Genomic DNA, 23,835 nt, shown 5'->3' with positions numbered 1-23,835 from the left:
TAGTTTTCCTACCATTAATTGGCTCTCTCCTACCCTCTCAGAGCTTATCCTCAAACAGGAGAGAGGCAATTACAGTAGGAAAACCATAAATATTTTGGGGTAAGAGGACAGGATTATCTAAGCTACAATTCTCCAGAAGTAATCTAAAGCAGAAATTAGAAGGATGAGTTAATAAATGTGAGGATGGGATATGGAGGTACAAGGCGATAGTGTTCCAGGAAGAAGTGATAGTACGTTGGAAGGTATGAAGAAAAGTAGAAACTGCAGAGTTGAAACTAGGACTTAAAGATCGAAGGATTGAGTGGCAGGGTATGAAGTTAGGAAGATAAAAAGAAAGGGACCAGATGAAGAGTAACTACCGTGTTGAGAATGACCATGTGACTTACATTTTAAAAATTTTTACTTATTTATTTTTTTAGACAGGGTCTCACTCTGTCACCCAAGCTGGAGTACAGTAGCACAATCACAGCTAACTGCAGCTTTGAACTCCTAAGCTCAAGCAATCCTACCTTGACCTCCCAAAGTGCTAGGATTACAGGCATGAGTCACCATGCCTGGTCCATATGATTTACCTTTCAAACTGGAACACTATTTTCTTGGACAAATACTAAACTACATAGGACACCAGACAAGAGATGCAAACTGTGATACATACAAGGCAAATTAAGGAATATATCTCATTCCAATGACAATAATCCAATGAAGGTGATTCAGCATAGTTTGATATGATTAGATTTGAATTTTAATAAGATCACGCCATCTGAAGGGTAGAGAATGGACTGTAAGATGCAAAATTGGGCTGGAAGTGATGGCTCACACCTACAATCCCAACACTTTGGGAGGCCTAGGTGGGAGGATCACTTGAGTCCAGGAGTTTGAGACCAGCCTGGGTAACATAGGGAGAACCCCATCTCTACAAAAAAGTTAAAAAATTAGGCAGACGTGGTGGCACACACCTGTAATTTCAGCTACTTGGGAGTCTGAGGTGGGACGATCACTTGAGTCCAGGAGGTTGAGGCTGCAATGAGCTGTGATCACCCCACCACACTCCAGCCTGCATGACAGAGTGAGACCTTGTCCCAAAACTAAAATAAATAAAAATAAAAGATGCAAAGTTGGAGGAGTAATCTAAGTAATCTAGGTAAAAACAAAAAACAAATACATGATAATGTCCTCTACCACCATGTGGCAGGAATTAAGAGAATTGGATATATGCAAGAGACATTTAAAAAGAATAAACAAGGGCCTGATGCAGTGGTTCATGCCTGTAATCCCAGCACTTTGGAAGGCAAAGGCAGGAGAATCACTTGAGGTCAGGAGTTCATGACCAGACTGGCCAACATGGTGAAATCTCATCATTACTAAAACTACAAAACTTAGCCGGGCATGGTGGCACACACTTGTAATCCCACTTACTCGGGAGGCTGAGGCAGGAAAATCACTTGAATCCAGGAGGTAGAGGCTGCAGTGAGATGAGATTGCGCCACTGCACTCCAGCCTGGGCTACTGAGCAAGACTCTGTCTCGGAAAAAAAGAATAAGCAAGACTTTGTTATTGACTATGTTTGGGGGATAAGAAGGAAAGAGTTAATAATAACTCCCCTATTTGGCTTGGTGGTACCAATGATGGACACAGAAAACACACAAGGGGCCGGGAGCGGTGGCTCACACCTGTAATCCCAGCACTTTCGGAGCCCGAGGCAGGTGGGTCACTTGAGGTCAGGGGCTCAAGACTAGCCTGGCCAGCATGGAGAAACCCCATCTCTACTTAAAACACAAAAATTCGCCAGGCACCATGGCGCATGCCCGTAATCCCAGCTACTCAGGAGGTTGAGGCACGAGAATCGCTTGAACCTGGGAGGGAGAGGTTGCAGTGAGCCAAGACTGTGCCAGTGCACTCCAGCCTGAGTGACAGAGCAAGATTCCATCTCAAAACAAAAATACACAAAAAAACCACACACACATACAAGAGGAGCAGGTTTGAGAAGAGGATGATTCATGATGGGACTTGCCGAGGATGAGGTCCTAATAGGACTTTTAAGTGAAGACAGGTGAATGTGTCAATGAGTCCAAAGACAGGAAGTCTACTAATCTACACTAGTTATCTACTAATGGGTAACAAATTACCCCAATTTAGTGCCTCAAAAGAACACACATTTATGATATCACAGTTTTTATGGGTCAGGAATCTGGGAGCAGCCTAGCTGAGTGGTTCTGGCTCAGGGCCTCTTGAGTTTGCAGTCATCTCAAGGTTGGACCGAAGGAGGATCCACTGCCAAGCTCACTCGTGTGGCTGCCCAGGTGTCCTCACAACCTGGCAGCCAGCTTCCCTTTCTCTAGGTCTGCCTTACAAGTAATGAGGGAGGGAGTAAATGAGAGAGGGAAACAGGGAGAGAAAGAACATCAAAGATGAAGCTACAGTCTTTTTATAACCTAATCTCAGAAGTGACATAGTATCACTTCTGCCATATTCTGTTTGACACAAGCAAGCCACTAAGTCCAGTCTACACTCAAGGGGAGGGAAACGAAGCCTCATTAGCTGAGAGGACAGTTATCAAAGAATGAGTAGATAGGACACATCTTTAAAACCACAATATCACAACCACATTATTAACTTACCTAATGCATAAATCATCACTACCTTTTCTTCTCTACTGCCAGTTCAAAAACCTCTTATCTTTACAATTTCTCCAAAGTGAGTATAAACCCTCAGCTTGATAATGAATTCATTCCTTTACCTACTTTCCAACCTGCATCTCCCATTCCTCCCCTCTGCACATTCCCGCTCTAGCTACATACTGCTTCCAAACACTTCCATACTTTTTCACCGGCATTCACACTGTTTCCTTGGCCTACAAGCATGGTTCTCAAACTTAAGTTCAGGTGAAAGAACATCTGACAGTCTCCATACTCTTAATACTACTACAAAACACGGATCCACAAAGCCCAGTGTAACAATTCATTACACTGTGCTAAAAGGAAACCACTCTTACACTAGATTCTAGAATACACAAAGGGAAGCAGGTGCCAATGACTTCAGAACATTTCTTCTATACGTTGATTAAACACAAGGCTATTATTAGAGATTAGCAGAACATCCTTTCATGGAAGGAACACCTTCTGAAAGCAATTGAGGGAAAGCCTCTTACTCTCATTCCTCCATCTCTTAAAACTTTACATGACTAGCTGTAAAAAGTCTGAAACCATCCTGAAGGCGCCTAAACAAGTTCCTAAATAAACTGCAGTGTTGCTGCATGGTGGGACGCCATAGAGCCGTTTAAAAAGATGGGGCAGAGCTTTGTGTACTGACTTGGAACCATCTCCAAGGTACGTTAAGAAGAAAAAGCAAGGTGTGGAACAATGGGTATACCAGGCTACTATATGTGTTTTTCTAATAAGTAAGTTTGGCCAGGTTCAGTGGTTCACGCATGCAACCCCAGCACTTTGGGAGGCTGAGGTGGGAGGATCCCTTGAAGCCAGGAGTTCGCGACCAGCCTGGGCAACATGGTGAGACTCCTCCCTGTCCTCATCTCTACAAAAGAACTGTAAAAGATATCAGGACATGGTGACCAGAACCTTTTAGTCCTACCTACTCGGGAAGCTGACGCCGGAGGATCTCTTGAACTCAGGAGCTCCAAACTGCAGTTAGGCTATAGTCAAGCCACTACACTCCAGCCTGAGGGACAGAGCCAGTCTCCGTTTCTTAAGGAAAAAAAAAAAAAAAATGGCTGGGCACAGTGGCTCACTCCTGTAATCCCAGCACTTTGGGAGGCCAAGGCGAGTGGATCACCTGACGTCAGGAGTTCAAGACCAGCCTGGCCAACATGGACAAACCCTGTCTCTACTAAAAATACAAAATTAGCCAGGCGTGATGGCGCATGCCTATAATCTCAGCTACTGGGGAGGCTGAGGCAGGAGAGAATAGCTTGAACCAGGAGGCGGAGGTTGCGGTGGGCTGAGATCTCCCCATTGCACTCTAGCCTAGGCAACAAGAGTGAAACTCTGTCTTGGAAAAAGAAGAAAAAGGTAGCCGGGCGTGGTGGCGTGCGCCTGTAGTTCCAGCTACTTGGGAGGCTGAGACAAGAGAACTGCTTGAACCCAAAATGGGGAGATTGCTGTGAGAGGAGATCACTGCACTCCAGCCTGGGTGACAGAGCGAGACTGTTACACACACACACACACACACACACACACAAAGGAAAAAAGAAATTAAACCCATCCAAAAAGAGAAAGGAGAAGTATCTCCTAAACATGCCTAGAACATCTCTGGAAGGTTCCAGGAGACACTGGTAAGGGTACCTCTGGGGAGGTGCGTGGAGTGGGAGGAAGACATTACAAAGCAAGCCTGTCCTACCCAAGGGCCGCGTGCAGCCCTGGAGGCCAGGTTTTGAATATAGCCCAACACAAATTCGTAAACTTTCTTAAAGTATTATGAAATTTTTTAAAGATTTTTTTTAAGCGTATCAGCTATCATTAGTGTTAATGTATTTTATATGTGGGCCCAGACAATTCTTCTTCCACTGTGGCCCATGGAAGCCAAAAGATTGGACTCCCCTGTTGTAAGATATTCCATTTGTCAGTTATCCAGCCTCCGCTCTTGCTTGCTTCTTTGTTTAGCGACAAGGTCTCGGTCTACTGCCTACGCTGGAGTGCAGTGACGCGGATCAGAACTCACTGAGCCTCGAATTCCTGGGCTCAAGATCCTTCATCCTCCACCTCCCAAGTAGCTGGTACTACTGGCGTGCACCACCACGCCGGCTAATCTTTGTATTTTTTGGAGAGATGGGGTGTCGTATACTGCACGGGCTGGTCTCCAACTCCTGGAATCCCTCGCCTCGGCCTCCCAAAGCGCTAGGATTCCAGGTGCCAGCCACGCGCACGGCCAGCCACGCTTTTTTGTATAGAATCTTACCTCCCGCCTCTTTGCGAGACCAGAAGCTAAGAGATTGGCTGAGACTCATCTTGCGGTCCCTCACGCTGCTTAACGACGCGCCGGGTGGCTCCCGTGCCTTATATTTCATGGACTCCTCACTAGCCTGGGGTTGGCGTCGCCTAAAGTCAACCGGCAGGTGGGCAGTAGAGCCAGAATTCCGCTCTCTGCCCACGCCACGCGCGGCCTTCCCGGAGGCGGGGACCGTGGAGTGTGGGGGACCCCACTGGGCCTCCTGACGGGACTCTTTTCCCGCCTCAAGGTTCTTTCTTGATTTCTATCGTGTAAGATTGAGGGGACACCCAAGCTACTACTCACACCTCACGGAAAGCGGTAGAAGAGCGGAAGAGCAGGTGCCTCCTCAAGGAACGGACTCTGACAGCTGCCACCGCCCTTAAGTGGGAAACCCTACGCTCGCCCGGAAATGACGCACAGAGGCTCGGTTCCCGCCCCCTCGCTTCCGGGTCCGGGCCTCGCTCGCGCGTGCGCAGCAGAAGCCAGCCACGGGGTTTCACACGCGCGTCTTCACGAGGTGAAAACAAGATGGAGGACTCGGCCTCCGCGCCGCCGTCTTCTTCAGCCGCGACTGCAACCTCCGCCTCGACTCCAGGGGCCCCGACAGCACGGAAGCAGCTGGACAAAGAGCAGGTGAGTGGTTCCTGGGGAGGGTGGCTTGGAAGCGTGGTGGCGGTGACCTCGTGAGGCGCAGGGTCCCGGAACCCGAGTGCGTGCTCGGCGCACTTCCCCGAGGCTGTGGGACGGTCGCTTGCGGGCCGTGTGCCTCAGCTGTCTCTCCCCTTGGGTGGGCGCCTGCTTCCCCCGGTCTTGCGGCCTGGCGCTCTTGAATTGGGTTGCAAGTGTACCGTGGAGCCAGACGAGATCGACCTGGCGACCTGGCTTAGCTTTCCTATCGTTAGCCCTTGACCGAGTCGTTTAGTTTTGCAGGTCTGCTACCCGTTATTTAAAATGGGCCTTTCCACTCCCCGCTATCCAGGATCGGGAGAGGTAATGCGTGTAAAGCGCTTTGACCAGGGGCCTGGCACGTGGTGAGAACGTACTCAGTAGGCCGGGCGCGGTGGCTCACGCCTGTAATCCCAGCATTTTGGGAGGCCGAGGGGGGTGGATCACCTGAGATCAGGAGTTAGAGACCAGCCTGGCCAACATAGTGAAACCCCGTCTCTACTAAAAATACAAAAATTAGCTGGGAGGGGGGGTGGCGGGCGCCTGTATTGTCAGCTACTCGGGAGGCTGAGGCAGGAGAATTGCTGGAACCTGGGAGGTGGAGGTTTCAGTGAGTCGAGATCCCGCCATTTCATTCCAGCTCGGGCGACAGCAGTGAGACTCTGTCTCAAAAGAAAAAACGAGAGTGCTCAGTAAATGCTAAATGGATGTCACTTTGCGCTTTTCGTGGGATTACTGCTTTCATCGTTGAGGGCAGGAGAGGCAAGTTTCCCGCTGGCCCGATCTCTTAAGTAGAAGAGGCGTCCTGCAGACAGTGCTGGAAGTGGATACTTAGGCGTGTTTGATAGATTCTTAGATTTTTCTGACTATAAATTGCAAGATCCTCATAGATACGGTTATAGAGGTTACCCCTTGAAATTGAAGTTGGAAGGGAAAAAATAGATGTGAGAGGGGACAAATGCTAAATTAGATTGAGAACATTTCACTTATTTGTGTAAGTTATTGTGAGAACATTTCACTTACTTGTCAATCTTCACTTTGCAGGTTAGAAAGGCAGTGGATGCGCTCTTGACACATTGCAAGTCCAGGAAAAACAATTACGGGTTGCTTTTGAATGAGAGTGAAAATTTATTTTTAATGGTGGTATTATGGAAAATTCCAAGTAAAGAACTGAGGGTCAGATTGTAAGTTGTGATTTTCTACCTTTGCTGTTTTTATCTGGTTGTTCATTCTTTGTAACTTGACAATTCCATCGTAGTTTCTAATGGAAACTTTGCAAACTTATAATAAAAATTTGATGTGAATTAAAACAATTATGTCTAAAAGAACCATAGAGGTTTGGCGTGGTGGCTCACACCTGTAATCCCAGCACTTTGGGAGGCCGAGGTGGGCGGATCACCTGAGATCAGGAGTTCAAGACCAGCCTGGCCAACATGGTAAAACCCTGTCTCTCCAAAAATACAAAAATTAGCTGGGCATGATGGTGGGTGCCTGTAATCTCAGCTACTGGGGAGGCTGAGGCAGGAGAGTCGCTTGAACCTGGAGGCGGAGGTCACAGCGAGCGGAGATCTCTCCATTGCATTCCAGCCTAGGCGACAGAGCAAGACTCCTCTCAAAAAAATAAATATAAAAGAACCATAGGAATTCAGATGTGCTAAAATTTTCTAGGAATTTCACCAGTTTTTGGACAGGCGCGGTGGCTCACGCCTGTGATCCCAGCACTTTGGAAGGCTGAGGCAGGCGGATTACAAGGTCAGGAGATCGAGACCATCCTGGCTAACACGGTGAAACCCCGTCTCTACTTAAAAAAAAAAACACACACACACACAAATTAGCCGGCCGTGGTGACGGGCGCCTGTAATCCCAGCTACTCCGGGAGGCTGAGGCAGGAGAATGGCGTGAACCCGGGAAGCGGAGCTTGCAGTGAGCTGAGATCTGGCCACTGCACTCTAGTCTGGACGACAGAGCAAGACTCCGTCTCAAAAAAAAAAAAAAATTCACCAGTTTTCTCAGAGCTTGGTGAACAGCTAACGTAATCAGGTCTGTTGAATTGAAAACCTGGTGTTTGAAAGAATAAAGGTGGAATAAGTTAAACAGCTTCTATTTTTTTTTTTTAAATTAGAAACCGTTATCTTTCCATGTCAAGCAAAAATTCTTTGGGTCTACAATTTATTCCTTTGTACAGAGACTATTAAAAACTCCAGTGAAGTCCTTTCTATGGAAAAATCCATGGTGATTGTACAAAATGCTTCTTCAGAACATAGGTTGTAAGCATAAGAAATGAGTTAAACCCTCGTATTTTATTTTCTGTAAGATGTGGCATAATTGTGTTTGCTGTTCCCTCTTGGTTTATTTCATATTTTTGGTTTCGATCTCTCTTTTTTTTTTTTTTTTTTTTTTAGAGACAGGGTCTTGTACTGTTGCCTAACTGGAGTGCAGTAGTGAGATCTGTGTTCGCTGCAACGTCGACCTCCCTGACCTGACTCAAGTGATCCTCCCACCTCAGCCTCCCAAGTAGCTGGGACTATAGGTGTATGCCACCACGCCCAGCTAATTTTGAAATTTTTTGTAGAGATGAGGGAGATGAGGTTTCACTGTGTTCTCCAGGCTGATCTCGAACTCAGGCTCAAGCAGTCCTCCCTCTCAGTCTCCCAAAGTGTTGAGATTACAGGCTTTAGCCACCGTGCCCGGCCTGCTTCAATTCTTTTTTTTTTTTTTTTTTTTGAGACAGAGTCTCGCTCTGTCGCCCAAGCTGGGGTGCAGTGGCCAGATCTCAGCTCACTGCAAGCTACGCCTCCCGGGTTCATGCCATTCTCCTGCCTCAGCCTCCCGAGTAGCTGGGACTACAGGCACCCACCACCTCGCCCAGCTAGTTTTTTGTATTTTTTAGTAGAGACGAGGTTTCACCGTGTTAGCCAGGATGGTCTCGATCTCCTGACATTGTGATCCGCCCGTCTCGGCCTCCCAAAGTGTTGGCATTACAGGCTTTAGCCACCATGCCCAGCCTGTTTCAATTCTTAAAAGTTATGTTGTGCTGGGCACGGTGGCTCGTCACTGTAATCCCAGCACTTCAGGAGGTAAGGTAGGTGGATCACTTGACGCCCCGGAGTTTGAGATCAGCCTGACCAACATGGCGAAACCCCATCTCTACTAAAAATACAAAAATTAGCCAGACATGATGGTGGGCATCTGTAATCCCAGCTGCTTGGGAAGCTGAAGCACAAGAATCATTTGAACCCAGAAGGCAGAGGTTGCAGAGACTCCAGTCTGGGCAATAGTGAGACTCCCATCTCAAAAAAAAAAAAAATTGGCCGAGCTATAATCTGAGCAGTTTGGGAGGGTGAGGCAGGTGAATTGCGTGAGCCCACAAATTCAAGACCAGCGTAGGCTATGCAGTGTAACCCTGTCTTTGCAAAAAATACAAAAGTTAGCTGGGCCTACACCCAGCTGGTACGCGCCTGGAGTCTCAACTGCGCTGGAGGCTATCGTGAGCTATGGTCACACCACTGCACTCCAGCCTTGGCGACTGAGCAAAACCCTGTCTCAAAAAAAAAGAAAAGAAGAAAGAGTTATTCTGTTTGTGGAGTTAAGAGTTTTAGAGAAGGTAAAATTCTGAACCAGGCCTGTCCTGATTAAGCTAGGTTATTATAGCACATTAGAGTATGGGTGCACATACAACAACAGATATATAATAGTAATTACATATACAAGAATTTGGATGTCTTTGAGTATACAAGAATTTGGATGTCTTTGAGTATATTTTAATTCTTGCTATATCCCAAGTGTTAATTGGTATTTGGGCCTGTGTGTATTTGTGATTTATTTGCCATTGAAAGTGAGTTTTGTTTTTTGTTTTGGTTTTTGCTTTTTGAGACGGAGTTTGCCTCTTGTTACCCAGGCTGGAGTCCAGTGGTGCCATTTTGGCTCACTGCAACCTCCACCTCCTGGGTTCCAGCGATTCTCCTGCCTCAGACTCTCAAGTAGCTGGGATTACAGGCACCCACCATCGCCCCTGGCTAATTTTTTACACTTTTAGTAGAAACGCGGTTTCACCATGTTGGCCAGCTGGTCTCAAACTCCTGACCTCAGGTGATCCATACGCCTTGGCCTCCTAAAGTGCTGGGATTACAGGCTTGAGCCACTACTACTGGCCATAAAATATATTTTTAAATGTTGTTTTTGATGCAATATTTGCTTAACTAGCATGACTAAAGGTTATTTAAATGACACTAAGTTTATTGTGTATTCTATGTGATACAAACATGCATAATGTGTGTAATAATGCTTTCCTTGGTTTCTTTTGACATATTTTGTAGGACCTTGCCTCATAGCATTCGATCAGATTCAGAAGATATCTGTTTATTTACGAAGGACGAACCCAATTCAACTCCTGAAAAGACAGAACAGTTTTATAGAAAGCTTTTAAACAAGCATGGAATTAAAACCATTTCTCAGGTAGGAAGCCTGGCTAATATTTTCAAGAGGATTTAATTCAGTCAAAATGATGTCACAAATACATTGCTATATTTCTTTCCTAGTATTTTTCTTTTACTTTTCTCTTTTTAATTTAATTTGTGGTGGCGTGTACATCAGTAGCTTTTGTATCTTGCAAATTATAAAAGGTGGCTCGTGTCATTCCTCTGTACTTCACAGCATCTTGTTTTTCTCTGATTTGCTGTTTTGTAGTTGGTGTACTTGTCTTTATTACCCGCTGGATCTAAGGTATCTAAGTTTTTTGTTTGTTTGTTTGGAGTCTCGCTCTGTCGCCCAGGCTGGAATGCAATGGCAAGACCTTGGCTCACTGCAACCTCTACCTCCTGGGTTCAAGCTATTCTCCTGCCTCAGCCACCCGAATAGCTGGAATTACAGGCACCCACCATCATGCCTGGCTAATTTTTATATTTTTGTAGAGACGAGGTTTCAATATGTTGGCCAGGCTGGTCTTGAACTCCTGACCTCTGGTGATCTGCCCACCTCAGCCTCCCAAAGGGCTGGTGTTAACAGGCGTGAGCACATACAGCAACATATATATAACAATATATATATGTTGCCGACCTGTATCTAAGTTTCTTTAGCTGGGGCCCTTTCTCATTTGTCTCAGTGTCTCCAGCATGTAGCATAGTGCCTGACATGTTTTAGGCACTCATGTGTTCATTAAAGTATGAGAGGCGTGGCTCTAGGACATTTTTTAATCCAAATACACATTGTTGCCTAAGTATTCCCTTGTTTAGATTCCTAACTTTTTGTTTTTATTCTTCTCTATACTTCCTAGATTATCTCCCTCCAAACTCTAAAGAAGGAATATAAATCCTATGAAGCCAAGCTCCGCCTTCTGAGCAGTTTTGACTTCTTCCTTACTGATGCCAGAATTAGGCGGCTCTTACCCTCACTCATTGGGAGACATTTCTATCAAAGAAAGAAGTAAGTTTCTTAGTAATGACGGGACTTTAGCAGCGTGAAGTTTCTAGGTGTGTAAGCATTGTGTTTTGAATCCCTGTGTGTTTTTTATAGAGTTCCAGTATCTGTAAACCTTCTGTCCAAGAATTTATCAAGAGAGATCAATGACTGTGTAGGTGGAACGGTCTTAAACATTTCTAAAAGCGGTTCTTGCAGGTAGGTAAAAGGCATTCATATGTGCCTCCCTTTAATCTTATATTTGACAATGATTTTATATACTTTTTAAAAAGATTTTGTTAATGGCTCCAGATCCTTTTTTAAAACTAAAATCTGTTCCTCAGAAGTGATCAATTCTCAGGTCAGGTGCAGTGGCTTATGCCTGTAATCCCAGTGCTTTGGGAGGCCGAGGCAGGAGGATCGCTTGAGCCCAGGAGTTCAAGTCCAGCTTGGGCAACATAGTGAGACCCCCTCCCCCACTTACAGAAAAATCAAGAACATTAGCCAGGTGTAGTGCCGCATCTGTGTGCTCCCAGCTACATGGGAGGCTGAGGCAGGAAGATCACTTGAGCCCACGAGGTCAAGACTGCAGTGAGTCATGTTCTTGTCACTGTCCTCCAGCCTAAATGACAGAGCAAGAGTGTCTTTAAATGAAAAAAGAAAAAAAAGTTCAGTTCTCTAGAACAATGTTATCTGGTAGAACTTTCTACTGTGATGGAAATGGTCTGCATCTGTGCTGTCTCATACAGTAGGCACTACTTGTATGTAGCTATTGAGCACTTGAAATGGGGCTACTGTGTCAGGAACTGAATTTTAAATTTAAGATAGGCACATGTGGCTAGTGGCTGATGGTCACTGCGTTGAACAGGGCAGCTCCAGATACTAAGGAAAGCAAAGAGAGTAAGATGAATGCTTGGAGAACATGACTAGTTCTGGGCTTTCAGCTTGTCCTCTATTTATCGTGCTACTGCACTCTAGTGCAATCACAGTTCACTGCAACCTTCAACTCCTTGGCTCAAGCAATCCTCCCACCTCAGCCTCCTGAGTAGCTGGTACTACAGGCACATGCCACCATACCTGGCTAATTTTTCAATGTTTTGTAGAGGCAGGGTCTCACTATGTTGCCTCGTCTGGACTTAAACCCCTGAACAAAACTAGTCCTCCGGTCCTGGCCTCCAAAAGTGTTGAGATTATAGACTTGAGCCACCATGCCTGGCCTCAGATTGTCCTTTAAAAGCACCATATTACCCCTTAAAGTGAAGATCCACATCATTCTTGGTTCAACTTCCTATTAAATGAATTTAGCATTTATTCTGTTCATCCGCCTGTTTGGTGTCTGTGTTGTTGTATTGGTTTAACCTTACTCAGGACACTGAGCTAGGCGGAGCCCCCACACCTAGTCTTACCTACTAGAACAGATGTTTTAGGTCAGTGATTGCTTCCGACCTCTGGCTGAGCAGAGGATGTGGCTCAGGCTATTAGGCTGAGAAATGGGTTAAGTTTGTATTCTTGGCAGTGTACCAGCTTGGGGGGTAGGGCAGGTTTTAAATGTATTGAAAATACATTTTATGAAGTACTTCACCTTGCTGACTGTGGTGTGGAGATGGGTACCTGCCAGTAGGACAGAGCTGTAGGCCACCGCCCTTCCACCCAGAGATTCCCCAGGAGCCATGCATACCCAGTGGTCACACTCGGCAGAAAACAGATTTCTTGCCTCTGCTCACCAGGGAGGCCTGACCGCAGCAGAGTGTCTCCAGGTAGAGCAGAGCAGGGTGCTGATGGGCAGGACAGGTGGTCTCTGGCGTTGTCTTCTGCATGCCACTGGAAAGCCCTTAATCAGGTGTAATGAAGTAGCTGAGAAGAGTTAGCCACAGGGCTTGGACCCCTGTCCCTTTGGTTAAAGGCAGATGTCAAAGCAGTGGCTCATGAAACTGGTTGGCCAGAAGTCAGGCCGTGTTTATGGGCCCCATGAGTATCTGGGAGGAGGAGATGGCACCAGGAAGGCAGGTAAAGGAGCAGCAGTCTCCTGCCACTGGGGATCTTCCAAGGCAAAAGCAACAGCTTAAAGTTGCAGACAACTGAGAAAAAAAGAAATCATTCTTTTATTTCCTCTCTTACCTTTCTCCAGCATAATAATTTATTTTCCTCTTCCAATTCTGTTCCTCTCCCTTCTTACCCCCTCACCATATTTCTATCTGGGATGCTCAGGTGTGCTTGCAGGCAGGTGGTAACAAGCACAGGGAATGGGCAGTACCCAGTCTTTGGCTGAAGAGAGGAGCAACAGCCTGTCTCATCCTCATTCCGCAGACACTGTGGCAACAGTGAGCCTGCTTTCTGGCCCCAGCGCTGAGCCCTCCAGGCTTCTCACTGGGCTTCTGCCTGCACTCTCTTTCACCTGAAGGGATGATCTTGATCGTAGCTGAAAGACACTGTTCCACCAGGGACAAGAACTGTTTATTCTTGAACATGGCAGCTGAGTGGAGCAGTAGAACTATAGAGAGAGCAGGTGACGCTCCTGGAGGTAGCTCCCCTTAGAACAGCTTGAAGGCAGACTCAGCGACATGGGTTTGTCTAAGATAAAGGTAGAACCTGCTCTGCCCCTGCCTCCCAGTGCTGCTTAGCCTCACAGTCAGGTGCTATCAGCTCTTTAATCACCCCCTCAGCTGGGCATGGTGGCTCACGCCTGTAATCCCAGCACTTTGGGAGACTGAGGTGGGTGGATCACTGGAGGTCAGGTGTTCAAGACCAGCCTGGCCAACACAGTGAAACCCCATCCCTACGAAAAATATATAGATTAGGCTGTGCACAGTGGTTCAAGCCTGTAGTCCCAGCACTTTGGGAGGCCGAGGCAGGTGGCTCACCTGAGGTCAGGAGTTTGAGACCAGCCTGACCAACATGGAGAAACCCCGTCTCTACTTAAAAAAAAAAAAATACAAAAAATTAGCTGGGCGTGGTGGCACATGCCTGTAATCCCAGCTACTCGGGAGGCTAAGGCAGGAGAATCGCTTGAACCCAGGAGGGTGGAGGTTGTGGTGAGCCAAGATCACACCATTGCACTCCAGCCTAGGCAACAAGAGCGAAACTCCATCTCAAAAAAAGAAAAAAAATTAGTTGTGCGTGGTGGTGTGCGCCTGTAATCTCAGCTACTAGGGAGGCTGAGGCAGGAGGATTGCTTGAACCCAGGAGGCGAAGGTTGTAGTGGGCCGAGATCATGTCACTGCACTTCAGCCTGGGCAACAGAGCAAGACTCCATCTCAAAAAAAAAATAAATCACCCCCTCATGATGTGACATTTTACTTTAGGTAGAAGGAATTTCTAGTACATGAAAGATGATAATCTTCCTTTAAAATACATTTAGGCCAGGCATGGTGGCTCATGCCTGTAATCCCAGCACTTTGGGAGGCCAAGGCAGGAGGATCACTTCAGCCCAGGAGTTTAAGACCAGCCTGGTGGATCACTTGAGCCCAGGAGTTCAAGACCAGCCTGGTGTCTCACTTGAGCTCAGGAGTGAGAACCCATCTCTACAAAAAATACAAAAATCCAGGCCGGGCGCGGTGGCTCAAGCCTGTAATCCCAGTACTTTGGGAGGCCGAGGCGGGCGGATCATGAGGTCAGGAGATCGAGACCATCCTGGCTAACACGGTAAAACCCCATCTCTACTAAAAAATACAAAAACTAGCCGGGCAAGGTGGCGGGTGCCTGTAGTCCCAGCTACTTGGGAGGCTGAGGCAGGAGAATGGCGGGAACCCGGGAGGCGAAGCTTGCAGTGAGCCGAGATCCGGCCACTGCACTCCAGCCTAGGTGACAGAGCGAGACTCCATCTCAAAAAACTAAAGTAAAATAAAATAAAAAATACAAAAATTCACTGGGCTACCTGTAGTCCCAGCTACTCTGGTTAAGCGCAGTACGTTGATTGTGCCGCTGCACCTCAACCTGGACGACAAGGAAACACTGTCTCAAAAATGAAATAAAATATATTTAGAACCTAAAGATTTTAATGGGTTTTTGTTGTTGTTGTTGTTTTTCAGACTGTTTTGCTCTGTTACCCAGGCTGGAGTGCAGTTGCCGATCTGGGCTCACTGTAGCCTTGAACTCCTGGGCTCAGGTGATTTTTCTGCCTTAGCATCCTGAGTAACTGGGATTACAGGCATGTACCACCCTGCCCAGTTAATTTTTGTTAGTGTGGTAGAGACAGGATTTTGCCATGTTGCCCAGGCTTAATGTTTTACCTTTTTAAAAGAAAAAAAAGAAAACTTGAGAATTATGTATTTATATTTCTCATATACCTGCCTGGTTTATTTTGAAAAATGGTTTTTTAAAATCTTGTTTAATACTCTTTTAAATTTCAGTGCTATACGTATTGGTCACATTGGAATGCAAATTGAGCACATCATTGAAAATATTGTTGCTGTCACCAAAGGACTTTCAGAAAAATTGCCAGAGGTACAGTATTGCAGGTGCATCAATTGATTGTTCATTTAAAAGAAACAAAGTATATGTAGATGATTGTTCATTTAAAAGAAATAAAGTATATGTAGATGATTGTTCATTTAAAAGAAACAAAGTATATGTAGATGTTGTTACTCTTTTCTTTGTTTCAGAAGTGGGAGAGCGTGAAACTCCTGTTTGTGAAAACTGATAAATCGGCTGCCCTTCCCATCTTTTCCTCGTTTGTCAGCAATTGGGATGAAGCCACCAAAAGATCTATGCTTAATAAGCGGAAGAAAGTTAGTAGAATTTTAAATACTTATAGAATGGATAATGAAGGGTGTAAACTCAGTCCCTAAGAGAGAGAAGTAGACCATCATCCCTGCCTGACTTTCCAGTTGTCGTCTTCTGGTTTTCTGGTGGTTGTGCTTTTGTCACTTTACATGAAGTAGTTGATATTAGTATCAGTAATGCATGTTAAGATAGAAATATCTTGTATTTATTGATAAATTGGGTGTGTTTTTAACTTTTGTTAGATCCAGTGCTTGCTGGTTTTGTTTAGAGAGACCGTGTCTCACTCTGTTCCCCAGGCTGGAGCACAGTGATGCAATCAAGGCTTACTGAAGCCTTGACCTCCTGGGGTCAAACAGTTCTGTGTCAGCCTTCCGAGTAGCTGGGGCTACAGGCATGCTCCACCACGCCCAGCTAATTTTTAATTTTTTTTTTTTTTTGTACAGACATGGTCTCCCTGTTTCTCAGGCTGATCTTGAATTCTTGTGCTCAAGCGACCTGCCTGCCTTGGCCTCCCAAAGTGCTGGGATTACAGGCATGAGCTACTATGCCTGGCCTGGATTAACTGGTTTTTGAGGGGGCCTGAGTTAAGTTCTTACCACATATTTCCAGTCATAGATAACATCACCATATGTCTAAATAAAGACCAAAACACTTAAAACTTTGAAATAAATGTGAGCTATATATACATTTGAAACAGTAATAAAAGGGATTGACATAATTATTTACCCAGTTATTCCCATCCAGGGTTGTAGGTGGCTGGAGTTTAATCCTGACAGCTCAGGGAAAAGAGTGACAGGCAAGAACCACCCCTAGAAAAGGCGCTGTTTGATCACAGTACAAACTCGTACACGTACATTCATGGGGACTGGGTCTAGGGATGATTTCAACACACCAGTTCACCTGATGTGCACGCACATGGGTGTGGGAGATTATGCTCACAGATACCTCCTGAGCTTGGTTTGTAGGTTTTCAGTATTACTTGTACTCTAGCAAAAGAAGCTTTTGGAAGGAAGGAAAATTTATTTTTTTGCTATTTGTTAGACTGATCTCCAAGTGTTTCTTTAGCCATGTTAATTGTGTCCAATGAATTTTTAATTTTGTTTTTGAGACAGTTTTGCTCTGTCACCCAGGCTGGAGTGTAGTGGCATGATCTCAGCTCACTACAACCCCTGCCTTCCAAGTTCAGATGATTCTCTGTGCCTCACCCTCTTGAGTAGTTGGGACTACAGGCACGCATCACCATGCCCAGCTAATTTTTGTGTTTTTAATAGAGATGGGGTTTCACCATGTTGGCCAGGCTGATCTCGAAGTCCTGACCTCAAGTGATCCTCCTGCCTCAGCCTCCCTGAGTGCTGTGATTACAGGCATGAGCCACCGCGCCCAGCTGAGGATTATTCTTTACACTCTCTAAACCATACTGTGTTTCACAAAAGTCTCTTAACTGTATGCTTTAGATAGTCAGATTCTGAAATGCCAGTATATAATTTACTGCGTAAAATGCATGTTTGGCTGTGAGTCAAAAACTGCGGTTGAGGTTCCAGTGCTGGTTAAGGAGTTTGTTCTCTGTACATATCAAGGTCCATTCAGGGGCTTATGGATAATCAAAACTGCAAGTGGTAAATCTATGCCGTTTGTTAACCAGCAGAACTGTTCCTGCTAAAATGTTTGTGTGGTGTTTTTTGGTAGGAGGCAAGGAGAAAACGAAGAGAGAGAAATTTTGAAAAACAAAAGGAGAGGAAAAAGAAGAGGCAGGCTAGGAAGTCCGCATCAGTTCTTAGTAAAGATGATGTGGCACCTGAAAGTGGTGATACTATAGTGAAGAAACCTGAATCGAAGAAGGAACAGACCCCAGAGCATGGGAAGAAAAAACGTGGCAGAGGAAAAGCCCAAGTTAAAGCAACAGATGAATCCAAAGATGAAATTCCACAGCTGGTACCAATAGGAAAGACGACTCCAGCTAATGAAAATATAGAGGTATTGTTTTAATATTTACTGTTCATAATGGGATTGGTTCAGTGGCTACTGTGTCAGGCAGGTACTGTGCTGATGAAAAATACTAGAGTGAACCCAAAGAACAATGAGAGTGATTATCATATGATTTATTGTTCTTTTTCTTTTCCTTTTTTTTTTTTTTTTTTTTTTTTGAGATGGTATCTTGCTATATTGCACAGACTGGTCTTATGCTCCTGGGGTCAAAACAGTCTTCCCACCTTGGCCTGCCAAAGTGCTGGGATTACAAGTGTGAGTCACCACACCTAGCCCCAACCAGTTGGCTTTTTTTTTTTTTTTTTTTTTTGCTTTGGTTTTTTTTGAAGATGGAGCCTCAATCTGTCACCCAGGCTGGAGTGCAGTGGTGTGATCTCAGCTCACTGCAACCTCTGCCTCCCTGGTTTAAGCAATTCTCCTTCCTCAGCCTCCCAAGTAGCTGGGGTTATAGGCGTACACCACCACGCCCAGCTAATTTTTGTGTTTTTAGTAGAGACGGGGTTTTGCCACGTTGGCTAGGCTTGTCTCGAACTCCTGGCCTCAGGTGATCCGCCCGCCTCAGCCTCCCAAAGTGCTGGGATTACAGGCATGAACCACCACACCCAGCCACCAGTTGGCTTTTACACAGAGAATTTGGGAACCCCTGCCCTACACCATATGCCAGGGATGTGCAGCTACAGTTGGAGGACTCAGGATTTGCTCCCATGTGTGTCTGCTGTGCTCTTCATGGTGCTTCCAGGAGTCCCTCCCCTCAGTCATAGGGAAAGGTGGTTTTCCTCTGACTGGACCAGGAAGACCTCTGGGTCTTCACAATTCTTTTTTTTTTTTTTTTTGAGACAAGGTCTCACTTTATTGCGCAGGCTGTAGTGCAGTGGCACAATTTCGGCTCACAGCAACCTCCACCTTTCAGGCCCAAGCAATTCTCATGCCTCAGCCTCTTGAGTAGCTGGGATTACAGGTGCGTGCCACCATGCCCGGCTACTTTTTGTATTTTTAGTAGAGATGGGGTTTCACCATGTTGACCAGGCTGCTCTTGAATTCTTGGCCTGAAGTGATCCACCTGCCTCAGCCTCCCATAGTGCTGGGATTACAGACATGAGCCACTGCACCTATCCCTCATTCTTAATAGTGAAATACAGTTTATCTCTGTCATCATACTGAGGTGTACCTTTTGGGGGTTAACTAATAAAAACCTTGGCCATGCACTGAAAAGGAGTAACTTGGCCGGGCACAGTGGCTCACGCCTGTAATCATAGCACTTTGGGAGGCCGAGGCAGGTGGATCACCTTAGGTCAGGCGTTTGAGACCAACCTGGCCAACACAGTGAAACCCTGTTTCTACTAAAAATTTTAAAAGTGAGTGGGGCGTGGTGGCACGTGCCTATAATCCCAGCTACTCGGGAGGTGGAGGTTGCAGTGAGCTGAGATTGTGCCATTGCACTCTAGCATGGGCCGCAAGAGCGAAACTCTGTCTCAAAAATAATAAAAATGAAAACAGTAACTCCTGAGTGTCAGGTGTTGTGGCTTTTTCTGTATTAAGCTTTCTTTTTTTTCCCTAGATTGAAAAACATGCCACTGGAAAGAAGTCTCCAACAAAGAGTCCTAATCCCAGTACACCTCGTGGGAAGAAAAGAAAGGCCTTGCCAGCATCTGAGACCCCAAAAGCTGAAGAGACCCCAGGGAAAGGCCCAGGGAAGAAGCGAAAGATCAAAGAAGAGGCAGTGAAGGAAAAAAATCCTTCACTGGGGAAAAAGGATGCGAGACAGACTCCAAAAAAGCCAGGGGCCAAGTTCTTCACCACTCTTAGTAAATCTGTGAGAAAAGGTTCCCACACCCCCAAAAAATGGCCCAAAAAACCCAAAGTACCCCAGTCGACCTAAAGTCAGTGATTCAGCCAGAAGGAAACTTCAGTGCTGCCTCCAGAGCTTTTTAGAAATACTCAGATCTTGACCCCCTTTGTAAGTAACCTTCTGCAAGTGTCAGGCCTGGACTTCAAGATTTTTTAAAACCTCCATAAGTAGTCCAGGCGCGGTGCCTCATGCCTGTAATCCCAGCACTTCAGGAGGTCGAGGCGGGTGGATCATAAGGTCAAGAGATTGAGACCATCCTGGACAACATGGTGAAACCCTGTCTCTACTAAAAATACAAAAATTAATTGGGCATGGTGGCGAGCGCCTGTAATCCCAGCTACTAGGGAGGCTGAGGCAGGAGGATTGCTTGATCCTGGGAGGCAGAGGTTGCAGTAAGCCGAGATTGAGCCACTGTACTCCAGCCTGATGACAGAACGAGACTCCATCTCAAAAATAAATAAAAATAATAAAACCTCCATAAATAATTCTGACATATGTTCCTGGGTATAATAATGTATTTTAAATTGTCCTTCTGTGTAGTTGCTAATACAATAGAGGAAAAATAGAGTGCTTCTCTGTGGTTGTTCAGCACTTTGGTAAGCCAAGGTGGGAGGATTGCTTGAGCCCAGGAGTTTAGGACTATCCCGGGCAACTTGGTGAAACCCCATCTCTACAAAAGAAAAAAAAATAGTGTGGCATGGTGGCGTGCACCTGTGCTCTCAGGCTGAGGTGGAAGGATCAAGTGAGCACAAGAGATCGAGGCTGCAGTGAGCTGCCACCACCCCACTGTGCTCCAGCCTGGGTGACAGTGTGAGATTCTGTCTCAGAAAAAAGTATAACATTGCTTTGCTTCTGAGTAGACACACTGTTGGCTTTCCAAATCACGTGGGTCTGACTAGAGGTCTATGATGTGACCCATCACATACATTTTTGGTCATCCCCAAAGTGGCACAGTGAGGGCCTCGCTGTATGAGAATACAGCTACAGAATTCAGGAGAAGCATGAGTTTCTTGGCTCTCATGCTGAGTTTGTTGGTCTAAGCTTATGAGTCACTGGATTAGCATCCATATGGGAAGGGAAATTAACATGGAGTCATTTATACAGGCGTTGAATTGAATCCTACATTGAATTGAGGCAAGAACGTGATTTATCTTCCATAAGCCTGCCCCTCTTCCTCCTCATTCCTCAGTCCATATGGACTTGCTTATATATGACAACTCCAAGGAAACTTGGAAGAGTAGACTACTGAAGTTTCCACAATTGTCAAGTATATTCTGAGGCGGTAAACTTTTTAGGTACTCGGTCTTTCACTGGTTGTGAATTGGTATGCATCTGTAGTAGTAAGTTACAGATTCACTGCAGTGCAGGAATGTGCTTGCTTGCAAAAGACTGAACTGCTTTCAAAGATCATGTGGGTGCCAGGTGCAGTGGCTCACATCTGTAACCCTGTTGGAGTGATCAGACCCAACACCAGGTCGTCGGGGTGACGAAGTCTGGAGGAGTCAAAGGATTGAGAAAAAGTTTGAGAGAGAGAAGTGGAACCGGGGACCATCGCCATCGTGGAGGCTGTGAAGGCCCTGAGCACTGGGAGCCCACGCTATTTATTGGTAATCCAACAAAGAAACAGGTGGTGAGAATGTGGAGGTCGAAAGGGCGTGTCGCATTAAGCACATGATTTACAGCTGTGATGGTTTAGCATTTGTTCTGCTACTTGAGATAATGGAGAGCAGGTTGTTTTAACTCAAGATACAATTGATCCTGGGAGAGCAAGGAGCCAGCAAGTCTAGACACATTCCAGAGCCACAAGCCCTGGATTCTGTCCAAGCCACGAGGGATTTTATGCCCTGGGCTTAGATTATGGCGCATCAGGGTAGCCTTCCACCCTTTAGCACAGAGGTTGGTGTTCCAAAGGCCACAAGGGGTTTTAGACCCTGGACCCCGGACATGTTCCAAGACCCTTTTACATTGTGTCAGACATGCAAGCCCTGCCTCAGCTTCTGCCAACACTCAGCTTTTCCCAACATAATCCCAGCACTTGGAAGGCTGGGTGGATTGCTTGAGCTGAGGAGTTTGAGACCATCCTGGGCAACATGGCAAAACCACATCTCTACCAAAAATAAGCTGGGTGTATTTGGCACATGCCCGTGGTCCCAGCTACTTGGGAGGCTGAGGTGGGAGGATTGCTTGAACCTGGGAGGTAGAGGCTGCAGTGGGCCATGATCACGATCTTGTACTCCAGCCTAGGCAACAGAGACAATCCCTGGCCTGCCGCCCCCTCCCCTGGCCCAGTCTCAAAAAAAAAAAAAAAAAAAAAAAATTCTGGGCATGGTGGTTCACATCTGTAATCCCAGCCACAGCTGGCAGATCACTTGAGGCCAGGAGATCTGAGATCAGCCTGGCTAACATGGTGAAACCCCATCTCTACTAAAAATACAAAAACTAGCCGGGCATGGTGGGAGGCCCCTGTAATCCCAGCTACTTGGGAGGCTGAAGCAGGAGAATCACTTTAACCCAGGAGGTGGAGGTTGCAGTGAGCCGAGATCACACCACTGCATTCTAGCCTGGGTGGCAGAGCAAAACTGAGTAAAAAGAAAACCGATCTGTAGCTCTCCCTCAAGTTAGGGGAGTCTAGCCTGCTTTTGCTTTTTTGGGGGGGTGGGGGGGGGGTGGGTGCGGGCAGTGGGGGAGATGGTCTTACTCTTTCCCAGGCTGGAGTGCCCTAGTGCCATCACAGTTCCAGCCTCAATCTCCTGGGCTCAAGGCCATCGTCCCACCTCAGCCTCCCAAGTAGCTCAGACTACAGGGGCATGCCATCACACCTGGCCGATTTTTACGTATGTCGTTGAGATGGGTTTTCCCTGTATTCCCCAGGCTGGCCTTGAACTCCTGGCCTCAAGTCCTCCTGCCTCAGCCTCCTGAAATGTTCAGATTACAGGCATGAGGCGCCATGCCCAACCTGCTTTTGCATTTTAGTCACACGAATTATAATGTTAACTTTTTAAATTATGAAAGCCTCTAAAATATAAAATTATTTATAACCCCACTGTCCTTTCAGGCTTCTATAAATGAATATATATTTAAAATGTGGGAGTTTAGCTTAATTGATTTGTTTTCCATAGAAACTAGGTTCTATGGTTAGATAGACTTGTTTCACTTGAAGATCTGATTTGTGTAGGACAAATCCACATACATAATCATGCCAGTCTGTTCTCTGCATGACATAATTTTCCAGCAATAGCTGTGTGGGTTTTGTAATCCTATCCTCTAGCCAGTTCAAGATTTTGCAACACTATGTGATTCTTTGCCCCGTAGTTCAGTCTTGTTGAATATGGCACAGGTGTTTACCTTCCTGTTCTTGCATCTAGTTTCATTCTAATAACGTTCTCTGTTGAAAAAGCTGGCTTCAATTTATTGAGCAAGATGCTGGTATTATCATCTAACATAAAGCCTATCTTAAAGTGTTGACAAATGTAACGAATACTGTACTAAACGTAAAAAACAATGGTTGTGTGTGTATGGTTTCTACTGATTATGTATCACTTTTATACCATCATAAAGTTGAAAAGTCATAAAGTTGAATCATCTTAAGATGGGTACGTTCTGGCCGGGCGCGGTGGCTCAAGCCTGTAATCCAGCACTTTGGGAGGCCCAGGTGGGTGGATCACGAGGTCAGGAGATCGAGACCATCCTGGTTAACACGGTGAAACCCCATCTCTACTAAAAATACAAAAAAATTAGCCGGGCGTGGTGGCAGGCGCCTGTAGTCCCAGCTACTCGGGAGGCTGAGGCAGGAGAATGGCGTGAACCCAGGAGGCGGAGCTTGCAGTGAGCCGAGATAGTGCCACTGCACTCCAGCCTGGGCGACAGAGCGAGACTCCGTCTCAAAAAAAAAAAAAAAAAAAAAAAAGATGGGTACGTTCTGTACTAGGTTTCCAAGGCTTCAGAAGTGTTGCATACACATTCCTAGCCAGCTGATAGTGCTAGGAGCTGATAGTAGTCTCCTCGGGGGCTAAGAGGAGGACCATAAATCTCTACTATGGTATATGATGCTCTTGTGTGCTCTTGTGGGCAAAGTATGAGGCTGATATTTCATTGTTGGCACTGGGTTTCTGGAATCCATCCTTTTCACCAGGGAGATTTAATGAACAAAACGAGATCTGATGGGAGAAATTCTAGTGTAACATTTTTGTTCTGAAGGAAGTAATTGAGTTTTAGTTCTTTTGTTTTTTCAGGAATCATAATAATTAAAATTTCATTTTAAATGCCATGAATGT

The 23,835-nt window shown here is 45.9% G+C and overlaps 1 protein-coding gene across 1 annotated transcript; it reads left to right on the top strand.

Moving 5' to 3' along the window:
* The first annotated feature begins 5,409 nt into the window (after positions 1-5,409).
* On the top strand, positions 5,410-20,052 carry RSL1D1 (ribosomal L1 domain containing 1). The gene is made up of 9 exons (XM_007985969.3): positions 5,410-5,577; positions 6,655-6,794; positions 9,927-10,065; positions 10,883-11,031; positions 11,122-11,223; positions 15,354-15,447; positions 15,606-15,731; positions 17,413-17,700; positions 19,271-20,052. Exons 1-9 carry the CDS (start codon positions 5,473-5,475, stop codon positions 19,589-19,591), a joined length of 1,464 nt encoding a protein of 487 aa, XP_007984160.2. The 5' UTR covers positions 5,410-5,472; the 3' UTR covers positions 19,592-20,052.
* Positions 20,053-23,835: the final 3,783 nt, after the last annotated feature.

Source organism: Chlorocebus sabaeus, chromosome 5 (assembly GCF_047675955.1).
Source record: "Chlorocebus sabaeus isolate Y175 chromosome 5, mChlSab1.0.hap1, whole genome shotgun sequence".
Classification (NCBI taxonomy): Eukaryota; Metazoa; Chordata; class Mammalia; order Primates; family Cercopithecidae; genus Chlorocebus; species Chlorocebus sabaeus.
Note: the sequence above shows the minus strand (reverse complement) of the source record. Positions and strands in the feature narration are given on the sequence as shown.

Coding starts and splice junctions, on each gene's coding strand:
- RSL1D1 (XM_007985969.3), top strand. CDS start 5,473: ATGGAGGACTCGGCCTCCGCGCCGCCGTCTTCTTCAGCCGCGACTGCA. Junction 11,032..11,121: donor CATTTCTATCAAAGAAAGAA/GTAAGTTTCTTA, acceptor TGTTTTTTATAG/AGTTCCAGTATCTGTAAACC. Junction 11,224..15,353: donor TCTAAAAGCGGTTCTTGCAG/GTAGGTAAAAGG, acceptor TTTAAATTTCAG/TGCTATACGTATTGGTCACA.